The sequence below is a fragment of the Anticarsia gemmatalis genome, chromosome 25 (assembly GCF_050436995.1).
Source record: "Anticarsia gemmatalis isolate Benzon Research Colony breed Stoneville strain chromosome 25, ilAntGemm2 primary, whole genome shotgun sequence".
Taxonomy (NCBI): domain Eukaryota; kingdom Metazoa; phylum Arthropoda; class Insecta; order Lepidoptera; family Erebidae; genus Anticarsia; species Anticarsia gemmatalis.
Window position 1 is genome coordinate 5,568,265 of NC_134769.1, and position 23,940 is coordinate 5,592,204.

Below are 23,940 nucleotides of genomic sequence, written 5' to 3' on the forward strand. Positions count from 1 at the left end.
GTGTATTTTTTCTTTTTTTTTGTGACGTCAGTGTCTACTATTTTCTACAACTTCTTCTTAAACAGTTTCTTTAAAGTTTGTAAATTTTGAAGATATTGCTCTGTGAAAGCAATGTTTTGTTTTATACATCATCTGTTTGAGGAGGTGGTATGGAGACCAAACCTTTTTTGTAATATAAAAAGGTGAATACGCGTAACACTACATCTTAAACACTAACTTTAAGGGCTTGTTTTACTAGAATACAAAAAGAAAAATACGTCAAAATTTACGCCTATTTGGGTCGTATGCAAATTTACGTATTAAATCATATTTGAATTTGAATTGAAATTAAGCATTAAGTATTTGGTAAAACAAGCCTATAACACCGTTTAAAAAGCCCATACTGACCCGTATATCGACTACGCAGGCTCGAGGGTGACAGGCTACATAATCGAGCGCCGCGACGTCGGCAGCTCGGTATGGATCAAGTGCAACGATTACAACGTGCAAGACACCACGTTCACCGCGCTCAGCCTCAACGAGAAGGCCGATTACGAGTTCAGGATCATTGCCGTCAATGCTGCCGGTTAGTGTGCTCTCACCTTTACTTACAAAACCTGTTTCATACATTACTACTTTTGTTAAGCCTTTTTCCCATGGGGATAGGCAAATTGGTTATTGTTGTTTTTTTATTTCATTCTTTCTGTGTTTTTATATGTATATTATCGTGTTTTTAATTCAGTTTAATGTATACATTTGTATGGTAAAACGTACGTGTCTTTTAAGTGATATGTTAGAAATATCAAAAAAAATATAATGCCATCTAAATTCATATTAGGTTTAGTTGTGGCACCTTATGGAAGAACATAATAGAAAATATACTTTTTAAGAGTAACATAATTCTCTCTACTACATTTTATGCACACCCATGAAAGACTCAGACTAGACTAAAGTACTAGAATAACCTGGTTTTCGTAGACATCCAAAATCATAATCAATTTCTTCTCGCCAGGCAAGTCCGAGCCATCAACGTGCACAACTCCGGTCCGCACGGGCGAGGAGCTGGGCGGCACGAAGCCGGAGTGGCTGAAGCAGCTGCCGGCCACGGTGTGCGCGCCGCTGGGCCGGCCCTTCACGCTGGAGTGCATCGCCACCGGCAACCCCGTGCCCACGGGACGCTGGCTCAAGAACGGCAGGGAAGTCGTGCTGGGCACCAGGTATGTTTGACTTATAATTATTATATTATTGTACAGTTTTATATTACAACCCTTTAGTCTGATTTCCCTTATGGTAAAGTATTGTATGGTAGAATTTGGCGAGGTTTTGTCATGCTTATGGTCGTGTATAGAGAACTGATATAGATTTTTAAACTTGTTTCAATGTATCATTTATTTTGCTGTCGTAGTTGCCTTAAAAAAATCCTTAGTATTTATAGATACTTAATAAAAATATTATTATTGGATTTAAGAACTAAAATACATTTTTTTTTATCTATCAATCATCATGCAACTTTGGTCCTTTTGAGATATAAGGTCATTTTGCATCTCTGCAAAGATATATTTAGGAAATATATTGTCATATTTTTGTCTTACTTAATATCAAATTACTGCCAAAGACTCTCACTAATTCTAAATCTATGTAATAAACTATAACCACATTATTATTGTCGTGTCAGGTTCATCGCGGAGTCCCGCGAAGGCACGTTGCGCCTGAACATCACGGAGGCGCACGACGGCGATGAGGGAGACTACACGTGCGAGGCCATCAACAACATCGGCTTTATCTACTGCACTGGACATCTCAAGATCGGAAGTGAGTACTACTTGAAATACTTATATTAAAGTAGGCGTTTAGATTTGAATGTAGTTAAATAAGAAAGTAAAAAATATTGGCTATATAAGCTAAAGAAACTCAAACCCACCCTATATACTGAAATTCCATATATTCGTAGAATCGGTGGCTTTGATAATTTTCATGAGAATAATTATCATATGAGTTATTGAATGCACTTCTTTTTTAAAGTAATTTAAAACAAGTTAAAGTTTTTGAAATCGGTTATAGATTTACTTTTAAGCCAATTTCGAATTCTACCTATAGTATTTGTCCCTAAGAAAATTATACATAATATTAGTAGATACGATAGCACAGTATTTAACAGCAAAATATAAATTCACGGGTTCAATTTCTGGGATCATCAATAATTTTACGCGTTACAGAAATAACGTACAAACCTAAACCCCCCTTTTTTCCCTCCAGACCCGCCGCGCATCACCCGCATGCCAGGAGACTTGCACTTGCCAGAACACGACAACACCAAGATCAAGATCCTATACAGCGGTGACCAGCCCGCTGACGTCACGCTCACCCGCGACGGACACAAGCTGGCAGAGTCGCCGCACTTCAAGTGCACCGTGTTCGATGATTACGTGCTTATCTTTATCAAGGACATCACTAAGGATGATATGGGTAAGTCGTCTTACAAAACATTAAATTAAACTGGTATTAAAAGAACTATGCTTAAACAGTGATGAAAGTGTTTAAACAGTGTAATATTTACGTATACTTATAAACTATTTTATGCTCTATGGTTATGAGCGTATACGTAGACGTATATGCACGTTGATATAAACAGTTTCAAAGACTAGATATTACCAGTTTTAGATTAATCGTAAACTATTATTTAAAATACATTTTCAAGAATGTGTCTAAAGAAGTTTCATCAATGTTATAATAATAATATAATGTATTAGAGGCGACAATAATGAATTCACAAAAACTAAAACATTTCTTTCCTCCACAGGCACATACAAGATCTCAATCAAGAACAACTCGGGCGAGACATCAGACACATTCTCGATCACAGTCACCGGCCTGCCTGGACCTCCTCAAGGACCTCTGGAGACCACGGACGTATCTCGTCACTCCTGCACTCTTGCCTGGAAGCCTCCCACATACGACGGAGGACTTCCAGTCACTCACTATGTTATTGAGCGCAATGACATTTCAGGCACTGCCTGGATCACTATTGCCTCTTCTGTCAGGGATACCAGGTTTACAGTCCAGGGACTGACGGAGGGACAGGAGTACAACTTTAGGATACATGCGGCCAATGAGAATGGTATTGGACCTGCGCTTGAGGGTGCTAACCCGATTAAGGTGAGAAATAGTATTTATTTTACCTCTACTGTAATAGTGTAGATTTAGGTCAACATTCTTTGGAATTCGTGAGCCTTAGAGTTTCTACATTTATAAACTATTTCCATACATACAAGTAGCTCTGTATCTTACAGCTATTTGTTGTTGTTCACGTGGAAGTCAATATCTTAAGTCGAGTTTAGTTTCTCATAGTTATTCTTTAACCTCCCCTATTTATAAATAGGGCTCATGTTGGCTCAGTTAAAACATACCTAGTTCAAGAGATCATACACAAAAACATGTCACGTCACAGTTTTTTAAACTTGTTTCTTTCTTGTTTATAGGCTAAGGCTCCATACGATCCACCATCAGCGCCTGGCATTCCCAAGATCCTGGAGGTCGGAGGTGACTTCGTCCACCTGGAATGGGAGAAACCAACCAGCGATGGAGGATCTAGGATTCAAGGTAAATATCTTCTTTTATTCCAGTACTACAACTTAATTAATGAGATACCTTTCTCCATAATAATCGTTAGCAGATTGATTGATCTTTGATTTATCAAATTATTATTTTGTCATCTATTGATATTAATTTATTAGTTGGTCTATGGTGCCCTCAGCGCAGTGGTCTTTGGTCAATCATCTATTCTAGAGTAACGTCCACTGCTAGATTGATTTCGAATCTTCTATAAATTAGTGGTCGACCGCTATAAATCGAAATACCGATACTCTCGTTTAAAATAACCGGAATAGTTGATTTTAGAAACTTGCAATCGACTATTCTAATTCTTTGAGATTCTTATCAATTTACTATATGTATATTATGTATATACAAAAACTACTATTGAAAATCAATATTTCTTCCTTAACCTTTAAAACTTACATTACATTTTCTATTACCAGGCTATTGGGTAGACAAGCGCGAGATAGGCGCGACGACCTGGCAGCGCGTGAACATCGCGCTGTGCCTGCCGAACCAGCTCAACTGCTCCAACCTGATCGAGGGTCGTCAGTACGAGTTCCGCGTCACGGCACAGAACGAGGCCGGACTGTCGCCGCCTAGCACTGCTTCTATGCAGGTCAAGGTGCAAGATCCTAAAGGTTAGTATCACTTATCAATCCAATGCTCCTTCAATAGTATCAAATCATATGTAAAATGAAGCCAATATCAAACCACCCAAAATGTTGTTCTTTTATATGGTTACATTCACGTTTATGAACATTGTTATTTACATATGTTCCATTCCATTTTAAATATTATTTTCTGAATACGAAAAAAGTCACCACTTCGAATTCTGCTATACCTAATACCTATAATCGTAAAGTACACGTGCTGAATCGTCTTTTAAAATTACACATGCCTTTTTCTACTCTGTAACAGCAATAAGTTTTTGTAGCGCAGTAGCCAACAGCGTATAAAATCCTTCAGAAATGTTATAAGAACGTCTGTCTTTCATAAGTTAAACTAACTATTTCTTTGTTATATTTACAGCGGCGACACCGCCAGAGATAGTGAAGCCACTGAAGAACGCGAACTGCATCCAGTACCACAACGCTAAGTTCCAGTGCACCATCACCGGATCACCTAAGCCTACCATCACGTGGTACAAGGGTACGTAATATTACAGATTATACTTTTTATTGAAAAAATTACAAACTTTATCAAACTTATTCGATACTTAACCATTAGTGATAAAATTTTCCGTAAAATTAAGCTAAATGTTATTTTTAAACTGCAGAATTTATTTTGCCGTAAGATATAGTACACCGTATTTCAAACATGAATAGATCAAAAGCTGTATCGAAGAATACTAGTATTCTGTTATTTATGCTGAAATTGTATCACTATGATCAAATGACTTCTAAATAATTGGTTAAGATGACTTGGTCGGTTGAAAAAATCATATTATTGAACACTACAGCTCGCCTCTAGCTTTAGAAAAGAGTTTGTTGCTATAATGAGGCAGGGATCTAGCACTGACCACTACGCTGCTTGAGATGGAAAGTCTCAAAATCTATCTATACAAAAATATACTAATTGTCTTATATATTCCCCCAGGAGCTCGCGAGATAACGAACGGGCCGCGCTACCGCATCTGGTCGGAGGGCGACACGCACTGCCTCACCGTCAACGACGTGTTCGGGGAGGACGCGGACGAGTACGTGTGCCGCGCCGTCAACCGCGCCGGCGTCAAGAGCACGCGCGCCGAACTGCTCATTATGAGTGAGTATACATATATACTGCTGTTATTATTATTTCTTGAGTGTATACTGCTGTATTTTAGGTTTTATGGGGTAGTGTATGTAAATGGTTAAAAAAAATAGGTCCCGAGTCCTATAGTGGAAAATAAAATTACGGGTGTTTTGTTTTCATATTAATTTGTGAAAATAAATGTATATTTATTCTGAAACTTTCTCAAAAAGATGAAGAGTAGTTTGGTTATATATTTTAGAAATTAATGAAAGAAAAATGCTGAAAGTTTTTAAACACATGGAAAACATTTTTTTACTGCAGTTCTCCATTATCTGTCATGCATTTTATGAAAATTATATTACGGAAATCCCAGTTGAAGTAGATTTTTATCCGTAAAACTGGAATTTAAAATAAGTTCTAAGTCATAGATTGCCCAAAAGCAGACACCTTATACCTAACGTGATATTATCAAATAAGTCAAAAGTAACTAATCTTCATTCTTTTCTTTCCACAGCTGCGCCAAAACTGAACGTGCCGCCACGTTTCCGTGTGACTGCGTACTTCGACAAGGGCGAGAACGTAGTGATCAAGATACCGTTCACCGGACACCCCGTGCCCAAGATCACGTGGGTCAGGGAGGGCGAGACCATCGAGTCTGGCCTGCACTACCATGTCGAGAGGAAGGGTAAGTGTCATCCCACAGGGCTATGAAAGTGATTTAGGGCATAGATAGAGTATCTATTATGCACAAACTTGGACGCTATAAGTAGATTTTTGGTCAGACGGCTGACTTCAACTAAAATAGTGGCCGTACCCAAATCTGCTAGGAAGACATTTTATAAATTTTCTTAGGTACGAAACAGGTGTGTTCTAGAAAAGAACACGACTCTTAAGTTAAACTACACGTAGAGTGTCGACTTGATTTCAATTATATCGAAATTACTTCGGTTGTTCTTTCAAATTCTAACTAAAATGTAATTGTTATTTATTTTTTAATTTCTATATAGATAATAACAGGTTTAAAGCCATATTTCTCACAAACAGCTTTGTTTTGTCCACATTCTAATGCTATGATATTGTATTGCAGAACGTCACGCGATCTTAACGATCCGCGACGCCAGCAAGCTGGACTCTGGACCGTACAGGATCACCGCCGAGAACGAGCTGGGACAGGACTCTGCTATCATCAACGTTGAGATTAGCGGTAAGCATTTATTACCTTATAACTCATTGTTTTAAAGGAACTTAGTTGGTCGCGAGTGGTGGGTTCTATTCCCATAGGTAACGCATGCTTAAAGTGTTATTTATGTCGACTGACATAAAAAGTTTGACGAATTACGTCAAATTAATCTCGAAATGGAAACACTAACATATTTTACTGCTACTAAATACTTAATTCGAAAGCCTTTGGCCGTCAAGAAACCGGGGCTAACTAGGTCTTAATTGCATTTATGCTGAGTGCAATATCATGGTGTCTGCCTTTGCCTTTTGTCTGCGTTTTAAGTATTAAATATTTATCTACGCCATATTTAAATTATTATGAGTCTGCTCTACTTAAAACTATCAATAAGAGAATACTTTATACTAAATCTGATTTTGGCCACAGATCGTCCGGACCCGCCTCGCTTCCCAGCGGTGGACAACATCGGCGTGGACTCGCTGGCGCTCAGCTGGAAGGCGCCGGTCTGGGACGGCGGCTCCGACATCACCAACTACCTGGTGGAGAAGAGGGAACACCCCATGTCCAGCTGGATAAGAGTTGGCAACACCAGGTATTTAAACTACTGCTATATTCAACTAGTATTTTATCTCGAGTGCATGTTGGTATAGGTTATATCGGGTAATTTATACAAATATATAGAAAAACTTACGACTACTTCACTTATAAAAGGAAATTTTAGATATCATCCTCCAATTTTTTGTAGACTTTCTTAAATATTGGATAAGAAATTCCAACTTCTTAACAGAAAAAGTCATGAACACCTGGTCAAGTGAAGAAACTTGACCAGGAATTTGTTCTCGATACCTCTTCGCTAACAAAGCATACACTACCGATGCAGTCTATATAATAATATGTTAAACATTTACTTACACTTACTCAAAGAATAATGCGAAAAAAATACACTTTCTAATATAAAATCTTATTGTTCAGGTTCACAACAATGGCCATCACCGGCTTAGTGCCGGGCAAACAGTACGAGTTCCGAGTGTACGCTGAGAACATCTACGGCCGCTCGGAGCCCAGTGAGACCACCTCGCTGGTGCAGACCAAGGCCATCATCAAGAAGGAGTTCAAGAAGAAGGAATACCCAGGTACATGGTTATTTCACGCTATAAAGACAATAAGAAATTATCGAAAAGCGACAATGCTAGTTATAATAATTTTATATCCGACGGCACTAATGCGCGATTAAAAATTAAAGGATACGATACCTTACTTGTTTAGTACTACAGTTAGTTGTTATGTGTCTGTGTAGTAGCGTAGAATGTAACCCTAAAGCTGCCCAGTATAGCTGAAACAAATTTCGTCCTAATATACTGTATTTAGAGCAGCAATTGTTGCAGTTATTTAAGATAAATATTTTTTCTGCAGTCCGTAATTTTATGGTCTAAGCAGTGCATGCACGGACTGTCACTCTGTATATACCAAATAGTAAAAAGCTGCTTAAATAAATTAATTTCCTTACTTTTCATACTCTGCTAGGTCTTAAACTTGCATAAATAACCTATTTTTTTTCCTTCAGTGGACGAGACCGGCAAACGTATCCGTACAAACGCGGACCACGGCCCAGTGAAAGACTACGACAGCTACGTGTTCGACATCTACAGTAAATACGTGCCGCAGCCCGTGGACATCAGCACGTGCCCCGTCTACGACAAGTACGATATACTCGAGGAGATTGGTAAGTGCATACTATTGTGTACTGTTACATGTAGATAGCTGTAGTAGGTGCTAAAGTAGATGATTAACCTTTCGTATGCTCAGTAGCAGATCTGATCCATGTAAGCTAATTGCTAGGGAGCAGATCTGCACGAATCCCGGGGAATAAAATCATATTCCGGCGCGTAGACATTAATTGGGGGAGGGGGGTCGTTGTACATACGAAAGGTTGATGATATTTGAAAAATTATTTTGTTTGCAAGCATATTCTGTGTTAACAAATGGTAAAGACTGATAGAATCTCTGAACTAGATTTAGAATTGAAAAAACAACTTATGTTAATTATCAATTAATACAGCATGTTTTAATTATCAATAGCAAATATAAGAATCAGTATAGAACCCTTACGGGATTTAAATTTACTTTTAATGTTGTCTAAATCTTAAGCTATGTAGCAATCTGTTCTATCTCGATGTGCTTGAAAGCATTCTTACACCGGGCTGGTATTTGGTGCGTATACGTTCGTACCCGTACGCATACGTACGTATTTAATTGCGTATGATTTTATGCAATATACCTGTATAATTGTACATCTATGTGCAATTTGTCTGCGCTACCGAAAACGCCTGATTGGTAAACGTTTGAAATGAACAAAGCGCCAATTGAAATTTATAAAAAGTAATTTACAAACAGGATTTCTTAAATAAATCGGGATTTGATAAAACCTTTTCTTAGAAATCGCATGATAATAAATTAAATAATAAACAAATTAAAACTAAAAGCACTCACGAAGTTGTTTGTGACATCACACTGTAGGGTTTTCTTAGAGGTTTTCATTAACATAGTAATCACTATATATTCGCTTAGCCTTTGTTCCAAACTATGTTGGAGTCGGCTTCCAGTCTCACCGGATGCAGCTGGATACCAGTGTTTTACATGGAGCGACTGCCTATCTGACCTCCACAACCCAGTTACTTAGGGTATTAACACGGTACCCTTCGATAAGACTGGTTGTCAGACTTTCAAGCTTCTGACTACTGTTAAAGACTGTCAAAGATCTTCGAAAATGACAGCCGGGACCCACAATTTAACGTGCCTTCCGAAACACGGAGAAACTCGATATGTATAAGATGGTCACCCATCCACGGAACAACCTCGGCAAGCGTAGCTTAACCTCAGAGATCGATCCGTGCGGCTGTTGTTAACTAAGCCACGAGCTCCTCCTAACATAACTCCTAACATAGTAATCACTAACATTAGAAATCGAACCTTAAACTAAGTTACAATTACCCTTCACTTATAGCCATAATATCAAAATCCTTTAAACACATTTTTGCCTACACCTGACAAATCTGAACCGCATAAACTAAATTCATCCACAGGCAAAACATTACATTTTACAATGTATATATCTTTTTCTAACAAGTATAATAAAATATTTGGATATCAAATTAGTCTACTGTTTGGATAAACTAATTTAAAATCTTAGTAATATTTTTTTATAACCTTTGTTAGAACAAGGGCACATTTAATTTAGCCTAGAAGACGTTTACCATTATCATAGGCAACCAACCCTTTTCCTATAGTGTTCATCCCTCATTAAAATCAGTAATATTCGCATAGTGATAATGATTCGCAGGTGACTTCGTGAGCGCATCGTCTAGGCGCCGCGGCCGAGGTCTGTGTGACACGATCGATGTAGTGCATCTCTTTCTCTGCATCTGTCTCGCTCACACGCATATACTATTATATATGTAGGGTACTTGACTCATAATGTAGCTTGTACAATTGTACTTGTTAAATGTACATACAAAAAAGGATAGCATAATATATTTATTTTCATTATAAACTGAATTTTTATAGAGATTATTATGTTGTTTACAAACACAAACAAAATATTAATCGGTCATTTGATCCGAAAGAAAATACGATCTGCGCAAAATATAAAACTATTACAAAAATCCCCACAAAAATACGACTCTTGTGACGTCATATGCGACGCCAAAGTTTTTAAACTAAAAAGCGTTTTGGGACATTTCTTAAAACGTAGCTCATTTGATCAGAAACATAGTCAAGTACCCTATTCAACACTTATTTTTTTCCTTAGGAAAAAAAGCATGAGAACTTTAGCAGGGTGATTGGAATTACAAAAAACATATAGAAATTATATCGAATTATCCTTCCAAGTAACCCTAATTTTCAGTAAATTTTTATTTATAATTTTAACTTTAATATTTTTTATTTAAGTAATTTTACTATTCTGTAGATCGATGCACGGTTTTCGCTTGATAAGTAATTTAAATATTTATTTTATATATACAAGAAACAAACAATATCTTAATGCGAAATGACAACACGTAGTAATTGGCGAATATAATTGGCACACAAACGTAGATACGTAGCAAAATTAGAAATATTGTCTTATATTTTATGTTCAAAAAACTTATTTTATTATTATGTAGTTCTAATGAAACAATAAAATGTAAGACACATTGAAAATTACTAAATTATAATTCCTTTTGAGTCGTATTAAGAATTTACTACCGTATACTGAACGCGATAACTAATCGTCTGAAACTGAATATTTTATAAGAAGCCAAACAACGGCTAATTTATTTATCCAATTAGTTACAAACTACATTATCAAACAGGTAGTTTCTCGTGATATTTTGGTATTAAAAGTTGGTTACGTCAATCGAAAATCGGTTAGAAACTTATCATCATAAAATAACTACAAATAAAATTAGTGCTACATTTTTAGAAATTACCCGTTGTATGGTTAGTAGTCAATCTAGTGTCAAAGTTATTCAAGCCGCCCGAAGGTCTTTGACATGGCTTAACGACTGTTATTGACAACAACCGGTACCGACTTATAACGTGCCATCCAAAGCACTGAAAGTAACAAAGACACAGTCACATCTATTCGGGTTTTAACCCTAAAATTCTTAACACGACTCAATTAAAATTAACCCTTAAAGCTTTACATCTAAAAATCAGAGGCATGAGGTACGTACCAATGTTGTAGGCACAGGCGCATTCGGCGTGGTCCACCGCTGCCGCGAGCGAGCCACTGGCAACTACTTCGCGGCTAAGTTCATACCGGTAGCCGGCGCTATGGAGAAGGAACTGATCAAGAAAGAGATTGATATTATGAACCAGCTGCATCATAGGAAGCTGATCAATCTCCACGATGCTTTCGAAGATGATGATGAGATGATTTTGATCTTTGAGTTGTGAGTATTTTTCACTTGTTTCGTAGTTGATTTCTTTCTACTATTGTGTTTTTATTATCATGCGAGTAAAGCAGATTTTTCTTTGCCTTTGACTACCTCAAAAAGAAATGGCGTGATTTTGTGAATGTAAAGTAGATTTTTAAGATGCCGATGTAATTGTTAAATAATTTTGTGCGATGGATAGTTGGTAGCTAGACAACAAGCACAAGGTTCTATTCGTATTGTTATAAAATGCGAATGTGATCAACAAATTGGGAATTCTTGTTAGAATATCCAGTTAGTCTTAATGTTTCTAAATTTAAAAAAAAACAATGATTTAAGTCAAGTTTTCTTGCATCTTTTATCTATCGAATTAATTAATTTTGCAAAGTAATGATAGTTGGTTTGGTAGTAACAACATCTTTATGTACCTTTGTGCCAAATTTGACCAATACTTTTTCCCCAGCTTGTCGGGAGGCGAGTTGTTCGAGCGCATCACAGAGCCTGGCTACAACATGAGCGAGGCCGAGGCCGCGCACTACATGAGGCAGATCTGCGAGGGCGTCAGACATATGCACGAACAGAACATCATTCACCTCGACCTCAAGCCCGAGAACGTCATGTGCCAGACTAGGAGCGGCACTGATGTTAAGGTACACAACTCACTGTTTTAATAGAGTAAAGGATCTCAATCTTTAAAGCGTTAGATGGCCTTATTCACTGATATTTGGATTAACTTTTTTATGACCTAAAAAAATTTCAAAGGCATTTCTGACCACAGAAACTGAATTTTGTGTGTGATATTAGTTCACTGGGTCTGTAACCATCCGAGAAACAGATAACAGAATTTAATAAAAAAAAGTACTTTCATTTGCAAAACTTATAAAACTACATAGTATGACTTACAAAATAGTAGCCAAACGGATATAAAAAGTCTCCCCATAAGTTATTCGTCAAACTGAATTTGGCCTTATAATTTTTTCTGTCAACACAATCAATAAGAATTCTTTTTGTTGTCAATGTAAATCAAACTATGGTCATTAACCATATCTCTTCCCTACAGATCATCGACTTCGGTCTAGCAACTAAACTGGATCCGAACGAAGTGGTGAAGATCTCCACCGGCACGGCGGAGTTCGCGGCGCCCGAGATTGTGGAGCGCGAGCCGGTTGGCTTCTACACTGACATGTGGGCCGTCGGAGTGCTCGCTTACGTACTGTGAGTATATAAACTGTTTTTTTAATTACTATTTAATATAATGCGAATACATAAGCCAATTATGAATAATATTAGAATACGAAGTGCTTTTAAAGTAATCTTCAAAAGCTCCAAATATTTCATTTTATTTTTATCTTTGTTTTGTTTTCGAAACAAAATACTTCAGTTCGATTTTAAAAGAATTACGAACTGGGTGGTCCTACTAACATCACACACCACGAGTTTGATTCCTGGACAAAACAGTGTTTTTCCATTATTTATTGAAAGTTTACTTAGCATTCGGCCATTACATATTCTCAATAACGAAAATACGTGTCAAAATCGTGCATTTCTAATGTATGTATTAACTTGCAGTCTGTCGGGTCTATCACCGTTCGCGGGTAACAATGACATCGAGACCCTTAAGAACGTGAAGGCTTGCGACTGGGAGTTCGACGAGGAGGCCTTCCAGCACGTGTCTGATGATGCCAAGGACTTCATCCGCAGACTGCTGGTCAAGAACAAGGAGTGAGTAGACTGATTCAGTTATTTTTTAGATTTGATCAACATATTGTGTTGTTGTTTTAGATAAGTTGAGTTAGATTTTTTGGTATTGATATTTTGTTTTTTTGACGAAAGTAGAATTCTCAATACTTTTGAGTATTTTTGATAATTTTACAATATACTACAAAGTTCACTTAACCGTCATACTACTATCTCAAAATCTCCTGCTGAGTTCAGACTTTAATCTGTTTTCAACTAAAAACAAGATTATCAAGTCGCTAAAACAAAGATTTTGTGAAGATCAGTACTTAGATGATCATTATTTTCCTTTTCATCTTTAAGTTTAACACGAAAAATTTAGATTTCGCGTATAAAGCTAGTTCAAGCTTCCTTACAGGATAAACAATATTTACTTACTATTTGATTGATGATTTGTCTTTTGATACCTGAACATTGCTAATACATTATCTTGTTGTACAGGAAACGTCTGACAGCACACGAGTGCTTGATGCACAAGTGGCTGGCGGGCGACGCGGCGGCGGCTCGCACCGCCACCATCGAGGCCAGGAGGTACGAGGCCATGAGGGACCGGCTACGACTGCGATACGAGGTACATATAACACATTACTACTACATAAATGCAACATATCAGTTAAGTTTTACAAGTGATTTTCTGGTTAGGATAAATTTTCTATAGTAGGTAGGGTACTTAAAGATGCATTTTGTGAGCTACTCAAAACAATCCTTTAACCCCAAAAAGTAGTGGTAAAGTAGTAATTGAAGTGGGTTCAAAGGTAACTAAGTTCCAACCAGAAACCAAGATTTTGCATTTGGGTGGACCATTTAGCAAGATTTCGTGTATATTGTACCTACGAGTAAACAGTATTTCTAGTATACTACCAACTCGCGGTGCTAGGTTTCTGTAAAACAAATACCTTCATTCATTTCAAAGTTAAGAACTCGAACGTTAGTTCTAATACTGATAACAGGCTTTCTTTTTATACAATATTCTCTAATTTGTATTGTTTTGTGTACAGAACTGGTCATCATTCAGACTGCCGATCGGCAGGCTGAGCGAGTACAGCTCGCTGCGCAAACTTCTCATCGAGAAGTGGAAGATCTACGACGGACAGTTCGGTGAGTAACCTTATAATACCTTCACATTTGTAACAATTTCTTTAGACAAACGAATATTTTTTTTATTAAACTCTCATTTTTGCTAAAGAGTATATTAATCTCTCTAGACACCAATCACGAAATAATATCACTGAAAGTAGGAACAGGTCTTTTTGGCTTTTTTGCAACTTAATTGATATAGATAGATTTACAAATTATTTTTTCTCTATGTTTACTAAACTATATTTGCGCAGTGACAAGAGAATAGAACGCATTATCCTCGTCGTAGTGATGTTATTCACATGACAATATAAAAATAATTTAAAAAAATACCTTAGTTTAGTACTAATATTCACGTGTTCTGTGTGTAGACCGTCGCCAAGCGGCGCCGCGGTTCGTGATCAAGCCGCAGTCGGCGTTCTGCTACGAGGGCCAGTCCGTGAAGCTGTACTGCCGCATCATCGCCTGCGCCACGCCCACCGTCTCCTGGTCGCGCAACAACCACGAGCTCAGACAGTCTGTCAAGTTCATGAAGAGGTATGTCACCTTGTTGATTTAAAATATAGCTAGGTAAAAACTTAGTCAAGACCTGCATAATAATATTTTTGGGCAGTCTTTAATGTTTTAATCTGGAAATATTGGGTTCCTTTTACGTGGATCCTGTGCACTGCTCACAAATATTAAATTGTGTCTGTTTCTTATCTAAAAATACGGTGTTAACGTGTAGTTAGTGCTAGTTTAAACTATATCTCTGATGTCATTTTAGTTCTAAACGTCTGGTTCTAATGACATCACCTTCGGATATGAATAGATATCAAATTGTTGACGATGGAAACCATCTTTTTATAAGCTAAGGGTGAAAATAGTTCGTTTAAAGCAAAAAGCTATTTCCTTTGATATAACAAAATTGCCGTGAATCACACTTACTTCCTAAGATAGGGTTTTAGTTCTCTGAAGTTTTGTAAGAATTAAAGTTCTAGTCGCATAGCTAAAATGTCTGATTTCTTGCTGTCCAGGTATGCTGGCGACGACTACTACTTCATAATCAACCGCGCCAAGCTGGAGGACCGCGGCGAGTACATCATCAGGGCTGAGAACCACTACGGATTCAGGGAGGAGGTAGTCTTCCTCAACGTACAACGTAAGTAACATCTGTTAAAGTCTTCTTCTTCAATATTTTCGTCCAAAATCTTTGAAAATTCGACTTGATAAAGTCGCTTTCAACCCTATCGTAGCGAGTTATTAAACAGGAAATAAAAAAAATATCTGTTGAGCAGTTAATTTAGTTAAAATAATAATTTAAGCAAGTAATATAATATTTGTTTGAAGGGATGTTTGACCAAAAAATACGCGTCAAGATCTTTAGAATCATTCAATCATACTAAAGCTAAGTCGCAATATAGTCCTTCATAAAACAATTTCAAGTTCTACAAAAATAACCTAAATATTTTGGCACTATACAAACAACAACCTAATTTTATACCAAACCATTGAACTACGAGAATTCTCTTAATTTTCTAATCGTATAAAAACAATCAGCAATATACCTCTCTCTATGCTTATTTTACCAAAACATTGAGGCATTTGCCTACAAGAATTCTTTTAATTTGGTAGTTGTAAAAAATTAGATTAGAGAACTCTCTCAGAAACATAAATAGATACATTACTATATTCTATTACTATTCCAATTATTTAACTATAAATAAATAAATTTAACCCATTAATGTCCCACTGCTGGGCAAGGGTCTCCTCCCGTAATGAGGGAGGGGTTACGCCTTGAGTCAACCACGCTGGCTATATGCGGGTTGGGGACTTTGCATACCTTCAAGAACTGTTCTAATTTAACTATAAAACTCTCAAAACAAGTAATAAATATTCTCAAATCTAAATCTTAATTATAATCCATTATACAAATATCTAACAATCAATTAAAACTAACCTCGGAGTGTACATTAATTAAGTGCTCAGTGTGACATTATTGGTGCTAAATTTATCTACCTAGGTTGAAATGTCGTCTGGCTAAATTTGCCATTGTATCGACGGCTATTGTACCGACACTAGCTAGACATTCTGATCGGCTATAAAAAGGCATTTTTGGAAATAGTGTATAAAAAATCTATTTATCTGATTTTTTTAGTGCTGTGTTGTAAATCAATTTAGGTTTTAAATTCTCGCTGGTTGTGTAAGTTCTAATAGTCCTAATATGGATTATATATTATTTTTTTATTTAATTATTTAAGTTTTTTAATGTAGAGTGTATAAAAGGAATTTTAGGAATTGTGTTGTTTTGTTTTTTAAATTGATTCGTACCTATTGGTGAAGTTACTCCTAATCATAGTGGTCTACTTCCGCGTTCATTCGATTCGAGTGTCTTTTTTGTTTTGGTGTAGTATGTACTGTGGTTAAAATTACTATATTGATATTTAGTAGCTATTGTGTTTCATAAATACTTTGGTAGTTGGTTACTAAAACCAAAATTACGGTATTAAAATGAAGTAAATTGTTATAGTTTATTGACACCTTTGATAGACTTCGAAATTAGGTAGTTTACCATCAGTTCGGAAAATTACTACATTAAAAAAAATATAATTCAATACGTGTGCATCCACAGTTATATCTCCGACTAACTTAAAATGATTGAAAAACTTAAGTTCTGAACTAAACTCACCTATTTTAGCTAGAAACATTTCCACTTTATCATTATACGATTTACAACGTTTATTCTCTTCACCAATTGTAATTGTCCGTATCTCCCCGCAGCGGTCCCGAAGGTCCAGCGCCAGCACTTGCCCGAGGCCCCGCGGCGGCGCGAGGCGCTGCCCTACACGTTCTGGCAGGAGTCCAGCGAGACGGCGCCCGTGTTCACGTTCCAGCTGCGGCCGCGCGTCATGCAGGCGCGCGACACCTGCAAGCTGCTGTGCTGCCTCAGCGGCAAGCCCACGCCCACCGTCAAGTGGTACGTAGATATACCTTAGTTACAACATATATGGCATTGAATGGTGTTTAATCAAAAACTTGTTGATTAGTTATACAATTTACTTAGAAACAAAAAACAAGTAAAAGTAATAAATTTAATAAATTTTGGCCATGATTCAAAGTCAAAGTCAAATAAGCTTTATTTTATAAATTTTAACAAATATTTGAAAATCGTCATAGTATTTTTCATCTATCAAAAGCTGTTGAAAAGCTGTTGCTCGTGAGAAGAAACGGCAAGAAACTCACGGCATGCATGTCCTTTGCGATGTTTTTATGTAAATTTAAACATAAAATAACACACAAAAAACACGAAACGACCACGATTGCAAACTCATTTTTTGTTATGATGATTAATTTTTTTGAATACCATAATTTAGTTTTCTCTTTATTATTTCGTCACTTCATAAATACCACAGAAACAAAATCCCAGATCAATAACTATTTTTAATATCTTCCCCCAGGTACAAAGACAAGCGCGAGTTGTCGAAGTACGACTACGCGATGACGCACTCGGACGGCGTGGTGACGCTGGAGATCATCGACTGCCGGCCCGAGGACAGCGGCAAGTACACGTGCGTGGCCACCAACGTGCACGGCACCGACGAGACCTCCTGCGTCGTCATTGTTGAGGGTGAGCCCTACCAAGACTTACTTTTGATGAGGTAATAGCCGCCTTTACACACACACACTATCGCACGTTCTAAGGAGCGTACAGGACTACACGCGGGAAAGCAGCGCGCTCTTCGCTCGCGATTTTCTTGGCAGATGAACGCGGCGCGTCGTCTTTCCTTCTTTCCGTCTTCCACGCGCGTTTGTTGTTTGCGCGATAGAGTGTGTGTAAAAAGGGCTAATGAGTAGAACTGTGCAAAAGTCTTGCTTGCCAGTCTACCTGCAACGAGAAATCTGTGATATCTGTGTCTGGGACAAGATAAAAATGTATAGTGTCATAAATCCCTCTTTCCCAAAAACCTGGTGAACTGGTGGTTGTCAGTTTACGGTTTTAACGAACTAATGTAATGAATACCACCACCACTTATGATGAATATAACTTACAGTTGTTACCGCAAGGAGAGCAGTGATGAACTATACAATATACAACGATAAATGGCTTGGGAAGTATAGGGACAGGACACAATTCTAAAGTTTCATTCTACAAGCCAATATTTAAAATACTGTATGGCACCTTTCGTCAGTCAAACTGCATTATAACATGTTTGTTCTCAGGCGAGGTGACGTCACCGGAGCAAGCGCAGATGATCCACAACTTCCTGCACTCGGGAGACAGGCGCTACATTGAGAAGCCCATCAAGCCTGCGCCGCCACCGATCATCACCAAGACTAAGGTAACTAACAAAACAATCTGTAAATTTTAAGATCTTTGTAGGAATTTGAACTATAAAACTACTTAAGAAAAATATCATAATGAGTATAGCATTTTGCTTATACCACTAGTGTATTGTACTTATAATATCTTCATTATTGTTATCTCCAATACTCTAGAATAACATTATTCTGTAATGAAATATTTTCTGAGTGAAATTCTCAAAGATTATTTTATTACTCTTATTAGTTGCATATTTCTCTCTATTATCTCAGATGTTCAATTTAGAGCATGAAATATAACGCCTGATATTTTCTGTAGAGCAATACGCATAAATCAAACAAAAGCTCTCACTTCAAGTTTACGTCGATATTTACTGCTTAAAAAACCATCTCGGTTTAGAGCAACTCTTATGCCATGGTTTTTACCACAATATATTCCCAAAAACTAAATTTTTAACACTTAATTTTATATTTCTCTAGGTGACAATCGACCCGCCAACGAAGTCGGCCGTGCGACCAAAGTACTCGCCACAGAGCTCAGTGGAAGCGAGCAAGAAGAAGTACGGAGCGAGACTAGACTCGGACGCGTCGTCCAGGTCTAGGAGTACTACTAAGGAACTTATATGTACGTATACAACATAAAAGTTCAAGATTTTTAGTGATATAGTTAGTAATGTTGATAGAGACATACTTATTGTCTAACCATAAAAAGTTTAATATATATGAAATGTGTGTTTTAGCATATTTTTTTATTAAAACAAAGCTAGACAGACGGTTAACTATTGTTAATCTAGACTTGCATAGAAAATTATAATGCAACGTTGCATCGTAAAAATCTACGAGCTCGTAAAACGCAGGGCAAGCATATACAAATTGCTTTGTATTACGCGTTCCTTCGACCTTTTTGTAGATGGCACTTAAGTCTGTATTGTGATAAGGATGAACTTATCGCACGAAATCACATTGCAATGTATCGCTCCGATTCGCGATTTTGACGTACAAAACAAACAAAAACACGCCTTCTCCTCATAGTGGGAGATACTTCTTCCAGATAACCTATAGTAATAGCATTTTAATACCTAATAGACGTACAAAACCTACTCTCGAAATAACATAAAGGCGCTATACTAACCTCTTTCTCTCCGCCAGTGCCAGCATCCGACTCGTCGATGTGCTCGCCATCGTTCGCCCGCGCGCTGCCCGACACGCTGGCGGCCCGCGACGGCGCGCCGCTGCTGCTGTCGGCGGCCGTGCGCGGCGACCCCGACCCGCGCGTGCAGTGGTACAAGGACAACAAGCCGCTACACTCCTCCGAGGTACGTTATAACCACTATAAAAGGCTTTTACCCAGCAGTGGGACGTGGAAAAAGCCTTGAGCCAAGAATAAATATGGATATGGATATACATATCATAGTTGATGGATGACGCACTTTTTCAAAGACAGCATCCCTATTGTGACCAGGAAAAGATACTATTTTAGAGTCTTTAACTGCTCTACCTTACAGTATAGCTAGCATCGGTCTAATGTGTTACCTGAGCCAAAATACAGAGACAGTGTAGAAACTCACAGATTTGCAAGGTTCCTTTTACCGCAATAGGAATAAATATTAAATTCTAACAAACAAAATAATCCAAAGTTTTAAAAAGTGCCGACAACAAATCAGCTCTAGTATCAAAATACTAATAAAAACCCTGTGTTCTGTTAGGTCGTGGACCTGAAGTACAAGAACGGCGTGGCGTCGCTGGCGATCAACGAGGTGTTCCCCGAGGACGAGGGCATTTACTCGCTGAAGGCCATCAACAGCCAGGGCGAGACTGAAACCAAGTGCAAAGTCACTGTTAAACGTGAGTATATACAACACACATTTTGAATAACACAACAAATAGTGACTGCCTATGTGATCTAGGTCGTAGAAGTCTCGGGTTCAATTCCCGACTAAGCATAGTCCACAACAGATAGCGACTGCCTTTGTGGTCTGGGGCTCTGGGCCGTAGTGTATAATCATTACGAGGTCTCGGGTTCGATTCCTGAGTCGGGCATAGTGCTAATGGTCTTTTATAATTTTTATGTGAGAATATTTTTAAGTAGCTCAGATTTTGGTAACGTGCTCGGTATATAGCAATAGGCTCAACCCTATTGCATGGAACTAGATTAACATTGTAACTACCTTCGGGTATGACAGGCCAGAAGTCATTTAGGTAAAAATCTTATTTTACCTGTATATAATACGTATAAACTAATGTATCTTGTTGTAGCTATGGACACAGCGGCGACGGCGACGGCCGCCAAGACCGGCGACAAGCCGCCCAGGATAGTGGACCACGCGCAGTCACAGACTGTCAACGATGGAGACGCGGTCACGCTCTCCTGCAGGTAACTACACAGACATAATTATATATACTTAGCTTCTACTATTCAAATATGTAATAATAATTAAGTTCTTCAAAGAACCCTTTTTTGACCTTAATCCAACCGGCTTTTAGCGTACTACTAGTTAACTTAACGAGTGGTTTTTTTTTTTCAAATACGAAAATGAAACTGAAGCTCTCGTTATATTTGAAGTACCTATATCTATATTTGTTTAATTTTAAATTCATTCGGATTTAAAGCTGTATTATAAAACACTTGATAAATAATAATGAATTGATTTTTTAATTGTTAGATTTGATATGAAACTTATTATTTAATACTGATTCAACAATATGCAGTACATTTTTGGCTGGTGAACTGCATTCAAAGATCGTCTAGTGCAGATATAAGTTAATTTCTATTGTAACAATACTGACGAATTTGGGAGGTGTAAAGTATTGTTTTTAAAACAATAGGGTTTATATTTAAAATACAATCTAATTTGTAACTACGTCAATGTACTATTAATTTTTAAAGACTTATCTATGGGTACTTTGCAAAATTGTGTTGGAATGAATATAGATGTTGCAATATTTTTACTCTATAATGCAATTTTAAGTAAATTCTTTCAGGTTTGGATATTTATTTCAGCTTAAATACGGTTTAAAATGACATAACATAATATATATTTATATAAAAGCAAATTAAAAATTCTCGTACCCTATTACATAATTGCTCTCAATACTCAATAGATGGCGCTGTACATATCATTTAAAATTTACTATTACTGAGGCCTGTATTAGTAACGTTTCTACATTATCACTATTTTTGTGCAGAATCACGAACGCTGAGCGTTTCGACGTGGTCTGGCTGCACAACAACAAGGAGATCAAGCCCTCCAAGGACTTCCAGTACTCCAGCGAGGCCAACATTCACAAACTGCACATTGCTGAGATATTCCCTGAGGACGCCGGTGAGTAACCTATGTAGTACACATCTTGAAGAGATAGATGGCGTTAGTAGTATTCTGAAGGCTAAGTAGTTCGAGTTTATTACGGTAGATGGCGTTGATGTATACTGTGGTGATGGTATTAAGATTTTATTTACAAATGTTTTTAATGGGGATATACAAATTATAGATTTATTATAAAGTAATTAAATATTTATGTATGTCAATGTGAGTTAGTTTTGTATAGTAAAATAATTTTAAAAAAATTGAATCATAATCTACTAGGGTGGAAATTAGTATATTTTACATTGATATATTTACCTAAAACGCATATTTTTGTGCAGGCGTATACACATGCGAGGCGTTCAACGACGCGGGCGAGTCGTTCTCGTCGTGCTCGCTGGTCGTGCGCGTGCCGGGAGAGGTACCCACGACCCCGCAGTACACCGCTTTCCCGACGTCGGCCACCGCCAACGCCGCCGAGCCTGCAGTCTTCACCACTGAGCTGGATAAGGTAACATATTCACATAAAAGATATTTCTACTGTAGTAAGACAATAAGGAACGAAAACTAATTACCCGCTTTGCCTGAAACTATCAGAAATTTCTCAGTTTTCAAGTCTTTTGGTTCAAAATTTTGATTCCACAGTAACTTATACCGTTGTATTTTATGTTAATATAAATAAAGGTATCATTTTAGAGCTGTAACATTGTTTAATTTCCTAAATCTAGATATTTAATGCTATCTTTTCTCCCTGCAGCCACCACTCCAGCTGCAGTGGCTGAAGGACGGCAAGCCGATCGACGAGACGTCGGCGCACTACAAGTTCATGATGGAGGGCACGTCGCGGTACCGCCTGGAGATCGTGGCCGTGGCGGCGGACGACGGCGGCCAGTACCAGGCGCGCGCCGTCGGCTCCAAGGGCGACTCGCTCGCCGCCTTCTACCTCAACGTCGTCGACAACTGAACTATGGACTGAGCGGGCCCGGCGCGCCACCCTGCGCCACGCCCCACACTAACTCTCACTAACTGGATCCCAAACGATATATTGACTATGAGTAACCATTTTTTATACGATTCGGAGTCTAAGTGTGTAAAGCAGTTTTTTATATAATAAATTATTTATTAATAAACAAGTTACGTTAAGTGTTACACCCTGTCGAATGCCTACGATGAAGCCTGGACGAGTACAGCGCTCTCTAGTCACTGTTAACTTTTAAATGTTAATTATTTATTTGTCGACTATTATCCGTTGTTATTTTTTGTTTATTTATCGTCCTCACCTAACAGATATTGCAGCTTATTTAAAAAAGCTTGAGTTTAATATATGTTGAAGATTGAGGGTCAGCGTTGTGGGCCGAGCCGCCGCCACCACGGCCCGGCCTGCATCACTCGCCGAAACAAATCTGTATAATTATTTTTATATAAATTTAACTGTATTATTTAATTGTACATAATTTAATTTATATCATGTGACCGCGTAATTTATAAATAAATATGTATACTTAAAAATAATAATCGTGTTTTATTTTTATTTATGTTCTTTATAAAATATAGGTACACATTTCTGATACTGTCATAAAATAGACAGCATTATATTCCTGGATATCGAATCTTAATACCACCAATCACTAAACCAGACTGGATCTCTCAAGTGATAGAAAAGTAGAAGCAACACAATCGCAAACTGCATAATATTATGCGTAAAACAATCTTAAAACAACTACACCACTACACACTCACACACACACACAACCTGACAACTAAAAATCCTTTTTCCACATTCACAAACATCAGATTATAAAACACATTTGTACATAATAAGTAGACTAGATATGCCCCGTCACTCCGCCCGATCTGATTCCAAATAAAATAAAACAAGCCGTTCTCGAGGATTTCATATTTTAAAATAACATTTTGTTTTGAATAACTTGTGCTAAGTCACGTTTCTGATTGGTTACACTATTTTTACTGTCTGTTTTATACGGGGTTTAGTGGTTAAAAGTGAGGATATTTATTGTGGAGTTTTGGATTCGAAAAGATTGTGTAAAATAACATGAACTATAAAGATTGCAGATATAGTCATACATCACTTATCCCCGGTGTCTGACTTACATTTTTATAT

General features: G+C 37.5%; 1 protein-coding gene across 1 annotated transcript in view; it reads left to right on the top strand.

Moving 5' to 3' along the window:
- Positions 1-23,333, top strand: part of bt (projectin protein bent) — a 126,355-nt gene extending 103,022 nt beyond the window's left edge. Inside the window, exons 137-168 of the mRNA XM_076130848.1 lie at positions 407-565; positions 992-1,196; positions 1,655-1,791; positions 2,236-2,445; positions 2,780-3,135; positions 3,459-3,579; positions 4,017-4,214; positions 4,606-4,725; positions 5,173-5,337; positions 5,822-5,992; positions 6,395-6,511; positions 6,914-7,079; positions 7,460-7,620; positions 8,052-8,210; positions 11,214-11,421; positions 11,867-12,053; positions 12,464-12,618; positions 12,973-13,125; positions 13,582-13,711; positions 14,139-14,238; positions 14,589-14,754; positions 15,234-15,358; positions 16,978-17,173; positions 17,655-17,824; positions 18,418-18,536; positions 18,997-19,141; positions 19,666-19,832; positions 20,223-20,361; positions 20,773-20,890; positions 21,703-21,839; positions 22,160-22,329; positions 22,576-23,333. Of these exons, the coding sequence (XP_075986963.1) occupies positions 407-565; positions 992-1,196; positions 1,655-1,791; positions 2,236-2,445; positions 2,780-3,135; positions 3,459-3,579; positions 4,017-4,214; positions 4,606-4,725; positions 5,173-5,337; positions 5,822-5,992; positions 6,395-6,511; positions 6,914-7,079; positions 7,460-7,620; positions 8,052-8,210; positions 11,214-11,421; positions 11,867-12,053; positions 12,464-12,618; positions 12,973-13,125; positions 13,582-13,711; positions 14,139-14,238; positions 14,589-14,754; positions 15,234-15,358; positions 16,978-17,173; positions 17,655-17,824; positions 18,418-18,536; positions 18,997-19,141; positions 19,666-19,832; positions 20,223-20,361; positions 20,773-20,890; positions 21,703-21,839; positions 22,160-22,329; positions 22,576-22,782 (5,237 nt within the window). The 3' untranslated portion in view covers positions 22,783-23,333. The remainder of the gene's footprint in view (positions 1-406; positions 566-991; positions 1,197-1,654; positions 1,792-2,235; positions 2,446-2,779; positions 3,136-3,458; positions 3,580-4,016; positions 4,215-4,605; positions 4,726-5,172; positions 5,338-5,821; positions 5,993-6,394; positions 6,512-6,913; positions 7,080-7,459; positions 7,621-8,051; positions 8,211-11,213; positions 11,422-11,866; positions 12,054-12,463; positions 12,619-12,972; positions 13,126-13,581; positions 13,712-14,138; positions 14,239-14,588; positions 14,755-15,233; positions 15,359-16,977; positions 17,174-17,654; positions 17,825-18,417; positions 18,537-18,996; positions 19,142-19,665; positions 19,833-20,222; positions 20,362-20,772; positions 20,891-21,702; positions 21,840-22,159; positions 22,330-22,575) is intronic.
- The last annotated feature ends 607 nt before the right edge of the window (positions 23,334-23,940 follow it).